The sequence below is a fragment of the Rhinatrema bivittatum genome, chromosome 1 (assembly GCF_901001135.1).
Source record: "Rhinatrema bivittatum chromosome 1, aRhiBiv1.1, whole genome shotgun sequence".
Taxonomy (NCBI): Eukaryota; Metazoa; Chordata; class Amphibia; order Gymnophiona; family Rhinatrematidae; genus Rhinatrema; species Rhinatrema bivittatum.
In genome coordinates, this window is record NC_042615.1 from 532343897 (window position 1) to 532357934 (window position 14038).

The 14038-nt window shown below is 40.0% G+C and overlaps 1 protein-coding gene across 7 annotated transcripts in view; it reads left to right on the forward strand.

The window, feature by feature from the left end:
* JAK2 (Janus kinase 2) overlaps positions 1 to 14038 on the forward strand; it is a 419848-nt gene that overhangs the window by 118963 nt on the left and 286847 nt on the right. For all 7 annotated transcript variants that reach the window (XR_003858317.1, XM_029613659.1, XM_029613675.1 and 4 more), the window contains one exon: positions 6585 to 6702. Coding sequence is in view for 6 of the 7 variants with exons in the window: in XM_029613659.1 (XP_029469519.1) it covers positions 6585 to 6702 (118 nt within the window). In the remaining variant the exon portion in view is untranslated. The remainder of the gene's footprint in view (positions 1 to 6584; positions 6703 to 14038) is intronic.

The following is a 14038-nucleotide window of genomic DNA, read 5'->3' on the forward strand; positions in this document are numbered from 1 at the left end:
CTATAACCTGCACAGTACTCATAATTTGTGCAAAGTGTATCAGACAGCATTCTTGATATATGGACCAAGTGACAATGTAGTGTCAAACATTGTCCCCAAATTTCTTAACACTGCTGGCAGTTGGCAGCTGCAAGTCATGTTTCTGAATGAAAGGTGGAATATCCTTAGATTAGAAACCTGGATAAAAACAAATTTTAGTAATTTTTACATTTAATGGCAGTTTGTTAACACATTAGGCAATGGCTTCAGATTTATCTGAACAGCTTGTTCTAAAGCCTCTTCAATTGTAGATGTGACTGGTAAGGGGAATTGTATGGTGTTCATATACAATTTATAATTAAGGCTAAAGTCAGATAATACCTGCATATCGGTCTAAGGAAGATATTAAAGAGAGAGGCTGAAAGAGCCGAGCTCTGATGAACACTAGTTTTAATAGGAAACCAGGAGGAGCATTTGGTAACAACTGACATCCTTTGGAAACGATAGTCTAGGTAAGATGTAAACCTATTGAAATCAATAGTAATGATGGCAAAAAAGGATCAAATGGTCCATCCAGTCTGCCCAGCAAGTATCTTTTTTTTTTTTTTTTAATTTGTTTATTCAATTTTACATATTATACACAAAGAATCCTTTGCATTCAATCAAGAGGAATATACAAAAGAAAATTGTTACACCACATTAATTGTAATAATACAACTATTTAACAGAAATATTTATCCCCTTTATTCTAGGTAAAATTGGGAAAAAGGAACAGAAAAAAGGAGGAATGAAAAGGAAAAAATTAAACCAATACTCTCTTAACAACCCATTCCTTTATAAGTTAGAACCAGATCTTTTAGGTTATGGGGGTTTCCTTTCTGGCATCTATGAAGCCCCTTAACTGTTCTGGGTTAAAGAAAATATATGTGTTCCCAGAGTACTTTACTACGCATCTTGCGGGATAACGCAAAAGGAAATTTGCACCAAGAGATATAACTTCAGGGCGCATAATTATAAAGGATTTTCTGCGTAGTTGTGTAACCCTGGAGAGATCGGGAAAAATGCGGATTAATCCACCCAAATATGTTATATTAATTGCTTTAAAGTAATGTTTCATAATTAGGGCTCTATCGAACTCTGAAAACAGAGAAACAAAGAGTACAGTTCTTTCACTAATTTCAAGTCCAGAGCTTTCCAAGTACTCAGATAGGTTATTAAAATTCCCAATATCCCCTACTGGGGATATCTGTATTTGGCTCTGTCTTTGTCTTAAAAATAAGATCTTTTTTACAGCTGGTATCTGCTCTTCTGGAATCTGTAGAATTTCTTTCAGGTATCTCTTAAAAGTCAGTAATGGAATTTCCCCCACCACTTTCGGAAAGTTCAAAACCCTTAGGTTTAGCTGTCTGAGGTAATTTTCCACCGATTCTAGCCGTCGTGTTAAAACTACCTGGTCTTTCACACATACAGCATTAATATCAGACATTTGTTTTAGATCTGTTTTTACTTGCTGTAGTTCTTGTAATTGTTCTGTTCCCCTCAGATGTAATTGCTTTTCGATAGAGTCCATTTTGAGTGAAATTTCCTCCGTTTTTAGGGTTTGCTCATTAAATGCCGTGGTTAACCCCGCAACCAAGTCCCAAAGGGACTCTATTGTGATTTCCGCCGGTCTTTTCACCTCTATGGGGCCTCTTACTAGGCCACTCGCTGCCTCTCCTCCACCCACAGCTGTTCTAAATCTCTGCAACATATCCTCATTTCGGTACTCACTCCTTGCTGCAGTTTCGAGAGGGCTCGAGGCGTCGGGTGATCCCTCCACATTCGCGGTACTTCCCGGCAGTCCACCCAAAAAAGTCGCTCCTGTGACACTTCGCACTGGCGACTCAACTTGCCCGGCTGTACACGCTGAGGTAGCATTCGGCGGTAATCGTGGTTCTGGGGGGGACAACGATATTTCCCCAAGCAGAGAGGGGACTCCTCTTCGCATACCGCTAGCGGGGCTCGTTGTTCCTGATGGAATGGGGGACGCATATTCAGTAATTACCCGCTGTCCTGTGGCTGGTGAGGGCTCGGGTGGGTAAACCCTCACCTTCCCCTTTCTTTTATGCGGCATTTACAAAATTATTGAAGAAAATCCAATTAGGAAAAGCGAAAGGCAGGAGCGTCTGAAAATGCGTCAAGTCAGAGAGCCCTCTTGGATCCTCCCCAGTTCTTCAAACAGCCAAAATTTCCAGTCTGTAGCGACACGCGCCGGACGGCGACAAGCGCCGAGGGAGACCGGCTTTTATGCTGCCAGTCCCCAGCTGATGACGTCGGCGGCGTCGACTCGTGGGCGGGGCTCCAGGGGCCGGGAAAACGCGTCTCCTCCACCCCTCCAGAAAGGTAATCAGGCTCAGCTGGTCAGGGATTCGTTTTGCAGGCAAAATTTCCTCTGCTCCGTCCACCAGACGCCGAGGGAGACCGGCTTTTATGCTGCCAGTCCCCAGCTGATGACGTCGGCGTCGTCGACTCGTGGGCGGGGCTCCAGGGGCCGGGAAAATGCGTCTCCTCCACCCCTCCAGAAAGGTAATCAGGCTCAGCTGGTCAGGGATTCGTTTTGCAGGCAAAATTTCCTCTGCTCCGTCCTGCCCAGCAAGTATCTTAAGGTAGTAACTGCCACGTTGTGCAGGTTACCCCCATGTTTCTCTTAAGGGTAGTTACTGCCGCTCTGTGCAGTTGTTCCCAAGCCTTTTGATAACCCATAAAAAATTACTGCTAGCAACATTTTATTGGGTCATGAGCCTTCTTGAAAATTCAGAAGTACTGCTTGACATGCTTTGATTATAGACTTGGCTGTAGAAGCAGTCCTGTGCTTTTTCCCTTATGTCTGTGTAACAGTTCCCAGTCTATAGAAGCTGGGGCCCTCTCATTTTTTAATGTAATTCCCCCCTGTTCTCGCAGATCCCTAGCTCCTTCAGTCTCTGCAAAAGAATACCATGATTCGAGGTATCAAAGGCAGCAGAAATATTCAAGAAAATCAGTAGGAGCTTTTACCATCATCAAAACCCATCCATAATTTGTCGAGGCTAGATTTGATTAAGATCTCGCTATTGTGCTTTGCTTGAAAGCCAAATTGATCTATTATTATCTAGCATTCATTTCATTCTTCAGTGAAGCTCCTTCAAGAACCTTAGTTAAAAATGGCAAGGATAACATGGAATGAAAGTTAGATGACGCCAAATGATTTCTTTAGAATTGGTCTTACACTAGCTTGTTTTGAACAAGCTGGAATGCAGCTTTCCAAAAAACATAGATTCCTTTTAGCAGTTATGGCTTCAGCAGTCTCCACTTACATTGCCTTTAATACCATTATTAAGCAGAGATCTAGTGAGCTGGTAGAACTATTCATAATTTCTGAGCAAGATACTGATGCAAAACGTCCCCAGCCCAAAGGTGCCTCAAAGATAACATTTACATTAGCTGGGAAGCACAAGCAGATAGATTGTAATCGTATCAGAAAAATATTCTGCAAATTGTTCACAGTGGCCTATTGAAAAATTACTATCAAAAGTCAGGACACGGGTTAATTGTTTGATTTTAAACAGCTCCCTAGCTGAATTATTTGCCTCTTAAACTTTAGAAGAAAAAAAGTCTTTCTTGACCTCAGTTACAGATTGCTGATGGTCACTCAGGCAAGTAATATAGCGCTTATGATCTGTACTAGATTACATTTTTCACCAGCGTTGGTCTGTGCAGTGTACTTTCGCTTGTTTTCTTTCTGTTGATGATGAAACCAAGGGGCATTACAAGTTTCTCTGGTTGGTAAACTTATAATAGTGGCAGTTTTGTATAATGATAGAACAAGAGAATCATTCCAAACTGAAACTGTATCAGTGACAGAAATATTAGTACATAATTCAGGTAGTCTGTCATCATGAAGCAGAGTCACATCAACATGAGATCGTCTAGAATAGTATTTACAAGTGCTAAACTCTTGCGGTTTAAACATGGAGACTGTTGACTGTGCGTGAATCATTAAATGATCTGATCCTGGAGCTGCCTCAAGGGACGATTTATCAAATAAATGATTACCCACAAAAATCAACTCTATAGTCAACTCTATGGATGTATCTATTATTTTGGTCATATAAAAGGAAGTCAACACAGTTAAGAGATCTTCACATACTGCAGGCAAGGGCTGAGTGTCAAAGTGCAAGTTAAAGTCACCCAGAATTATAGTTCTTGACACAAGTCAGATGTAATCAAAGCTTCAAGAAAAAGTGAACAATTTAGAGCCGTAAGGCCTAGAGGAAAATAACATAAGCATATAGATTAGGATGAAGTAGTCAATGTAAGTGTCTCATAGTGATGATTAATAGATATCTCAAATTGTGAAAATGAAGAGACCAAAGGCTGTTGTAAAGCTATTGAAACCCTGCTGCCTCTGCTCCGGGCTCAAGGCTTAGAAAAAAAATCACATAGATGGACAAAGTTGGTTTGACTAAACAGAGTCCATGTCTCATGTCCAAGTCTTGGTTATACATAAAAGGGCAGATTTTAAAAGACTTGCGCGCGGAAATCCAGGTGGATTTACGCACGCCGGGCCTATTTTCAACGCGCGTAAAGCCCCCGGGGGCTTGCAAAAAGGGGCGGGGTGAGGGCGTGGCCAGAGGCCTCCACCCGGCTGCTGTGCCGGGGATCGCGTGCCGGTGGTCCACCGGTGCACGTAAGTTACGCCTGCCTCTAGCGGGCGTGACTTGTGAGATAAAGGTATGGTGTTTTTTTTTCCCCAGGCTGGGGGGTGGGACAGGTAGGGGAAGGGAGGGGAAGTTTGGGGGGGGGGGGGGGGGGGAGAACAGGGAAAGCTGGCTGGTCTCCCCGAGGGCTCGGCGCATGCAAGGCGCACTAGTGTGCACCTCCTTGCGCGCGCCGACCCCTGATTTTATAACATGCGCGCGGCTGCGTACGCATGTTATAAAATCGGGCGTACATTTTAAAATCTGCCCCAAAATGTCAGATTTTTTTTTCATTCAGTAAATCAAAAACAAATATGATCTTATTGCACACTGATCATGCATTCATCAGACACAAATAAATATCCATCTTATTTGCCATGACAGAAACTCCAAAGCAGAGGACATCCTGTGATCTGAAACCAGACAAGACTATGAACATAGAAAGCATTCAGAACGTCAGGTTGATAAATTGACATATCTGCCATGACCAGTCACTACAGAAACAGTTGGTACAAGTTCTGGTTCAATAACGAAAGATTTTATAATGACCATTATAATTATTCTCAAAATGTTCTCTGTCAGAATGAGTTCTTCAGGTAACACTTGATCTGCACCCGATCGCGCATAAATGAGCAGCTTCTTCGTTGTGTTCATGCATGCAATGGGGAGTCTATGTGTGCTTCGGTGCGCAGCTTCTTCGACATCTGCTTTGGCCTTTAGAGGTGCTCGGTGATGAGGTCACAACAAGTGGGACATGGGAACTGGACAGCAGCTCTTTAACAATGGATCTTACAGGTCAGCAAAGAAAAAGGGCCAGAACAAGTTAGTCAGGCAATCAGGGTGCAGCAGGCAAAAGCAGTAACAGCCTATAGTTTTTCTTGTGGTTGTCTTGTTTGTTTTCCATGTCTCATATTTTGCCACTGTGTATACAATCCTCTTCAGTCCTAGGGCCATATTAAATATTGGGATGTCTTCTACAATACTTTTGTCACTTTCTTGCAGACAACCTTCCAACTTGTTGATCCCTATTTATGTGGGTCCATGAAAATACCTTTTTTTTTTTTTTTGGGTGGATGGGTAGGCAGGTATCAGTAGTAGTTTTTTTGAATTCACAACCTAGCCATCTTTAGGATTTGCATTTTCACAAGTAATTACCTTCTCTGATAGTAGGTTAAAGTAGTAGTCCATAGTAAATTAAAAAAAAAAATCATCTAAAATGAGCTGTTCTCTTGTATGTAGCAATTTGTACATGAAATGATTAAAAAGTACAGGAAGCAAATAAATGTTCCCCTATTATTGTTTTCTGTTGCTTTTTCCTATCGGGTAGAGCCGATTGTAGATCTTGCGATAAACCATGACAACCCTCCTTTTGACCTCAAAATTAATGCAAAAAAGTGAAGAAATGTAAAACACAAATGTAGTAGGATTTGTAAGTGTACTAAAAGTTTGCAGCACTATAAAGTGACACTGCACATGGACAAATATCTGGAACTGTATTTACTCAATTGAAATGCTATATTTGAATGCTCTTAATTTTGCTAATAGCTACTAAGTTTATAAAGGTTGGAGGTTGTAAATGTTAACTATTAGTTCTTCAGTGTTTTTTAACCAGGGCTTGAAAGTGCTATGGTAATTGAATAAAACTGTCAAGGAGCACAATAACTTCCATAAAAGATAATCAGTCATCTTTAAATCTTGAGTGAATGACTACAGTGGATCTATGATTTATGCTATAATAGATAGTATTGATGTAGGGGTATCAACATCATAAAATATTCAAAAGCGCTAAATATTCATACATCTGAATGATTTTCACTATCTTGTTTATAAGAAAATTGCTGCTGTTGTCTATTGGACTGTCTAATTACAGTAACTTGAATTTCCTGACAGGTTTTATTTTCCACATTGGTATTGCAATGGAAGCAGTAGAGCTTTTCGATATGGAATTACCCGAGGTGCAGAGAGTCCAGTCCTTGATGACTTTGTCATGTCATATTTGTTTGCTCAGGTAAGATTTTCTAGGATTTGTAGTTTGAAAGAGCTGGATCTCTGCTTTCTTGTGTGACATACTCTCTCAAGAATTATAAGATGGAGAGTGCCTTATGCATATAGATAGGCATTTCAGCAATATTGATCTTAGATTCCCGGGGATAGTGGAAGCCACCAGTGTTGCTGATAGGATTTACAGGCATAAAAGTGAGTAATTCAAACTTGGTGGTTTATACCAGTGTTTCTCAAGCTAGTCCTGGAGTTACCGCTCAGTTACTCTGTTTCAGGATATCCGCAGTGAACATGCATGATACAGATTTGCAGGCAATGGAGGCAGTTCATGCAAATCTATCTGATGCACGTTCATTGTGAATATTCTGAAAAGCAGGCTGACTAGGGAATATTCCAGGACTGGCTTGAGAATAAAACACTGAGAATTGAAATGGGGATAGTGAAGCAGACCAAGTCTTTTTGCAGTTTGGCTCAGTCAGTGCACTAACTAGGAAAGTAGATTAACAAAAGCGAGATGGAAATGATTTAATATGGAAACTGTCTGTAGCAGTTGATAAAGAAAAGCTGCTAGATGCATCATGTGACACCAATTTTATGCTTTCAAACAATAGATATCACAATTCACACTACTATGTCCTTTAAAAACTTGTTCTTTGACTTTTGAAGAAATGCAGAAGCTAAATAAAATCAATTTCAAAACATGTTGATTACCATACAGTTCCTGAAATTTTTGAGTTCCAGTAGAGCAGATACTAAGAGACTGGCTTGTTTACAGTACCGGATTGGTAGGATTTCAATGTGGTTGGGCCACTAAGAAGTAATGATCATAATGCAATTGAATTTGACATAATCACTGGAGTGAAGGCATTAAGTACAACTACTACATTAGCATATAACTTTAAAAAGAGAGACTATGATAGAATGAAGAAATTAGGGAAAAAAACTACCATTTTGGAAGACAAGATAAAATGTATTCCATGCATTAAAAAAAAGATGAAAGAAGACCAAACAATTGCCAGCATGGTTTAATGGCGAGGAAAAGGATGTGGTTAAAACTAAAAGGGCATTGTTCAAAAAATGGAAAGCAGACCCAGATGATGAAAATAGGCAAGAGCACAAGCACTGGCAAGTTAGATATAAAATAGTAACTAGACAGGCCATGAGAGACTTTAAGAAAAAGCTTGCCAGTTAGGCAAACACTAATAATTATTTCAATTACATTTGAAGCAAAAAGCCTGTGAGAAAGTCAGTTGGGCCGGTAGATGACCGAGTGGCGAAAGGGATGCTCAAGGTGGAAAAGGGAATAGCACACAAATTGAATGAATTCTTTGCCCAGATTTTTACAGAGGAAGATGCTGAGAACATACCCATACTTGTAACGTTCTTTAATGATGCAAATTCTGAGCAACTAAAACAAATATCTGATAATATAGGATGTAATAGATCAGATTGGCAAGCTAAAGAATAACAAATCACCGGGACTGGATGGCATCCACCCCAGAGTTCTAACAGAATTAAAATATGAAATTGCTAACATGTTACTAATCTGTAACCTATCATTTAAAGCAGTTATGATTTCTGAAAATGGAAAGGTGGCCAATGTGATGCTGGTTTTTAAAAAAGGCTCCAGGAGTGATCAGGGAACTTATAGACCGGTGTTGGGCAAAATGGTAAAAGCCATTGGAGCCACTTGACAATAATGATCCCAACATTATCAAATTTAATTTAATAACTATTGGCATGGTTAAAAGGTGAGGTGAGAGAGGCTATAATATCTAAACATTAAAAAGGGATCCAAATGAAGAAAACAGGAAACAGCGTAAGCACTGCTAAGTCAAATGCAAAGCTTTGATAAGGAAGGCAAAGAGAGAATTTGGAAAGAAGCTTGCCACGGAAGCAAAAACTCATAATAAAATCTTTTTCAACTACATTCGAAGTAAAAAGCCTGCGAGGGAGTCATTTCGGACCATTAGATGATCAAGGGGTAAAAGAGGTACTTAGGGATGACAAAGCCAAAGCAGAGAGACTAAATGAATTATTTGCTTTGGTATTCACTGAGGAAGATCTAAGAGATATACCCATGATGGAAATGATATTCAAAGGTGATGATTCAGAAGAGCTGAAACAAATCTGTGAAACTGGAAGATGTACTAGGGCAAATAAACTAAAGTGTAGCAAATTACCTGGACCATATGGTATTCATCCCAGAGTGCTGAAAGAACTGAGAAATGAAATTGCGGACCTGCTATTGAAAATATGTAAAAAAAAAAAAATCAGTAACATCATCTATAGTACCTGAAGATTGGAAGGTTGCCAATGTAACGCCGATTTTTAAAAACGGATCAAGGGGTGATCCAGGAAACTACAGACCAGCGAGTTTGAAGTCTATGCCAGACAAAATGGTAGAAACTATCATAAAAAATAAAATTGCTGAACGTATAGATAAGTAAAGTTTAATGGGACAAAGCCAACATGGATTTAGTCTTGCCTCAAATTTGGTACATTTTTTTGAGCGTATAAATAAACGTGGATAAAGGTTAGCCAGTTGATATAGTGTATCTGGATTTTCAGAAAGCATTTGACAAAGTCCCTCTCGAGAGACTTAGGAAATTAAAAACATAAGAACATAAGAAAATGCCATACTGGGTCAGACCAAGGGTCCATCAAGCCCAGCATCCTGTTTCCAACAGTGGCCAATCCAGGCCACAAGAACCTGGCAAGTACCCAAAAATTAAGTCTATTCCATGTTACCATTGCTAATGACAGTGGCTATTCTCTAAGTGAACTTAATAGCAGGTAATGGACTTATCCAATCCTTTTTTAAACACAGCTATACTAACTGCACTAACCACATCCTCTGGCAACAAATTCCAGAGTTTAATTGTGCGTTGAGTAAAAAAGAACTTTCTCCGATTAGTTTTAAATGTGCCCCATGCTAACTTCATGGAGTGCCCCTTAGTCTTTCTACTATCCGAAAGAGTAAATAACAGATTCACATCTACCCGTTCTAGACCTCTCATGATTTTAAACACCTCTATCATATCCCCCCTCAGTCGTCTCTTCTCCAAGCTAAAAAGTCCTAACCTCTTTAGTCTTTCCTCATAGAGGAGTTGTTCCATTCCCCTTATCATTTTGGTAGCCCTTCTCTGTACCTTCTCCATCGCAATTATATCTTTTTTGAGATGCGGCGACCAGAATTGTACACAGTATTCAAGGTGCAGTCTCACCATGGAGCGATACAGAGGCATTATGACATTTTCCGTTTTATTCACCATTCCCTTTCAAATAATTCCCAACATTCTGTCATGGTATAGAGGGCAGTGTCCTTTTGTGGATTGCGAACCGGTTAAAAGATATAAAATAGAGAGTAGGGCTAATTGGTAAATTTTCCAAATAGAAAAAGGTGAACAGTGGAGTACTCCAAGGATCTATTATGGAACCACTGCTTTATAATATATATATATATATAAATGACCTGGAAATGGGAACAAGTGAGGTGATCAGATTTGCCAATGACACAAAATTATTCAAAGTGTTAAATCACAAGAGGATTATGAGAAATTGCAAGAGGATATTGCAAAACTGGGAGACTGGGCATGCAAATGGCAATGGAATATAATGTGGAGAAGTACAAAGTGAAGCATTTAGGGAAGAGTAACCCAAATTATAGCTACAAAATGCAAGGTTCCACATTAGGAGTCACCGGTCAGAAAAAGGATCTAGGTATCATTGTTGAAAATACGTTGAAATCTTCTGCTCAGTATGCAGCAGCAGCCAAGAAAGCAAATAGAATGCTAGGGATTATTAGGAAAGGAATGGAGAATAAAACAGGGAATATCATAATGCCTCTGTATCGCTCCATGGTGCAACATCATCTTGGGTATTGTATGCAGTTCTGGTCACCACATCTCAAGAAAGATATAGCAGAATTAGAAAAGGTACAGAGAAGGGTGACCAAAATGATAAAGGGGATGGAACAATTCCCCTGTGAAAAAAGGCTAAAGTGGTTAAGATGCTTTAGCTTGGAGAAGAGACAGCTAAGGGGAGATATGATAGAGGTCTATAAAATGAGTGGAATGGAATGAGTAAATGTTAATCAGTTGTTTACTCTTTTGAAAAGTACAAAGTCCAGGGGACACACAATGAAGTTATTAAGTAATACATTTAAAACTAATAAGATAAACTATTTTTTTACTCAGTGCATAATTAAGCTCTGGAATTCATTGCCAGAAGATGTGGCAAAAGCTATTAGTGTAGCTGCATTTAAAAAAAGATTTGGACAAGTTCTTGGAGGAAAAGTCCATTAACCATTAAGGTAGAGTTGCAGAAATCCACTGCTTATTCTTGGGATAAGAAGCTTGGAATCTGTCTACCCCATGGGATCCTGCCAGGTACTTGTGACCTGGCTTGGCCACTGTTGGAAACAAGATACTGGGCTTGATGGACCTTTGGTCTGACCCAGTATAGCAAATCTTATGTTCTTATATACTTAATATGTTGAAATCCTTGGCTCAGTGTGTGGCAGCAGTCAAAGAAGCAAATAGAATGTTAGAAATGATCTGAAAAGGAATGGTGAATTAAAAGAAAAATATTTTGCCTCTGTATTGAGCCATGGTGCAACCATGCCTTGAGTATTGTGTGAAGTTCTAGTTGTCCCATCTCAGGAAAGACATAGAGGAACTAGAAAAGATGCAGAGGACAGTGACAAAATGATAAAGGGATGAACATTTCTCTTATGAAAGGCTACACAGGCTAGGGCTCTTTAGTTTGGAAAAGAGGTGACTGAGAGGTGAAGTTTATAAAATCAAGAATGGGATAGAATGGGTAAACAGTGAATGGTTATTTACCTGTATAAATAATACTAAGACACTCCATGGAACTAAGAACCATCAGATTAAAAATAAATCTTAGAAAGTACTTTTTCACTCTGCGCACTTTCAGGCTGTGGAACCTTTTGACAGAGGATGTGATGAAGGCAACTATCATAGTGCGGTATAAAAGAGGTTTGAACATGTTCCTGGAGGAAAAGTCCATAGCATATCATTAGCCAGGTAGATTAAAGAAGGTCGTTGCTATCCCTGGGAGTGAGTAAAACAGGAATAGATCTACTTTATGGGGATCTGCCAGGTACTTGAGACTTGGATTGGCCATAGTTGGAGACAAGAAGCTGGGTTTGATGGAATTTGGTCTGACCCAGAATGGCAATTCTTATGTTATGTCTGTCATCTGAAGGGATGCAAAAACAGTGCAGTATGCTGGCAAAAAGTGAAGTGTATTCACTAAATGTGAAAAAAAAATGACAAGCTATATAATAAACTTCTTGAACATGAAAAGAACATAGAACATAAAACTCTACTGCCAGTGGAACGGAATTATAGCAGTCATTATCAGGTGGACAAGAATGTTGTCCTATTATTACCTTTGTTTTAGTTTGAGGATTTGCATTCCAAGGAGGAGATAACCTGATAGGTTATCCACACAGTGCCGCCTTTGGAATTCTTGAGCCAGTAGCTGATTATGACAGCATCATTTGTAATCATTTGACCAAAGTCAAACAGAAGCAAACAGAGAGCAATATGATGTAAGGCCAGGCTCGTTATCTGAAATGGGAGAGTCTGAGTTTATTAAATTATGCAGTAGAGCTGTGCAAAAGGCCATTCTTGGAGAGGGAGAAAAGGCCAGAAATTTATCATGTAATACTACTCCTAATGACTCTCACCAAGAACCTGTATCGGTATTCCAGTTTATAGCTCACAACAAAGATACTGGTATATTTTAATATTAAAGAGTTTATCAACTTTCATTTAAAAAAAAAAATAGAAGATATCTGAAATGCTAATTGCTAGCTTGAAAGTATCATAATGTTCCTCTTGATGTCTGTAGAGGTCAAGGTTTTGATAATGCCTTAATATGTCTGGGAAAATAAGATGTTCAGTCCTGCATTACTTTAAAAAAATGTTTTTTCTGTATCTGCTTGTGCTTTATATTCACTAACTCTTGTAGGCATTAATGCTGTAGCAGCATGTACTGAAATATTAATATGCTTTGACTGTGCACAGCAAATTTGTGTTTTTCAGTGCTTTCCCGCTATGCTGGAAAATTATAGCAAATAAGATACACAGCTTGCAGCACATACATGCTGGAGTACACGTGGCATTGCTTTCCATCCACTTACAAAACATCTTCCAAGTGTTCTGGAAGCACCGGAATGTTTTCTTGACTGAAACTTGATACATGAAGCTCAATCATAACTAGAAGCACTGAAAGCATACTTTAGTTCATTTTCATGTCTTTTGATGGCTAGTGTCTGGTACAAGTGCAACCCCTTTGTTCTCCTTGAATACACTGGAGGGGCACATTTGGACCACAGGGGCCATCATACACCCTAGAGGGCAAAGGTAGCCAACTGCTGTCTTTAAGAGTAAGAGGGGTGTAACTAAACACTTTGGGCCAAATTTTAAAAGCAGTGCTTGTGGTAAAAGTCCCATAAATGCGAATATGTGGGCTGTGCATCAACAATTCAGATTTTAAAAGCCATTAATTATGAGCGTATATGTGCGAACTAAAAAAAGGGGGGGGGGGGGCAGGGAATGGGCACTCTGGGGCACGGCTAACAGTTAAGTGCATAAATCCATATTTTAAAAACAGAGGCTGCAGCGTGTGGCGGCTTGTTAGCTGCATATATTTCTCTGAGGACAAGCAGGATGGTAATCCTCACACATGGGTACATCATCAGATGGAGCCCTGACATGGAAAACTTTAGAACTTTGACTTGGCACACTGAGCATGCCCAGCATGCCCTATACACAGAGTCCACATGGGGTCCCTCTCCAGTCTCTCCTTTTCTGCGAAGCTGTAAGCATCGCGGTGTGAGTGAGCTCACTTTGGCCATTTGTCATTTTGGAAAACTTTGTTCTTTTTTTTTTTTTATTGCGTTTTTCGTGGGTTTCCTTGCTGTCTTTAGTGCTGTGTCCCTCTCTGTGCTTCACTATAGACTTCCTAGTCAGGATTTTCAACACTTCTGGTAAATTTTCTTTTGTGGTCAAATCCCCCGTGGCGGTGCTTCGGTGCACGCCGGCCATCGACACACGCCACCATCAATTTTGATTTTGTAGCTCTCTTATTTCATCCTGTCTTGGCCATATCCGGTTTTCAGCGATTTCCCTGGTGCCTGAGGACCATGTCCATTAAGGGCCTCCACGATATAGGTATCCTCTGCCTGGGGGCGTCTCATGACATCCAGGGTTGCCGCTTATGCGCATAAATGATCCTGAAGGGACTTCTGATTCGACTCGACAAGATGGAACAGCTCTTCAGGTCGAAGAAGACCGAGGTATCTGTAT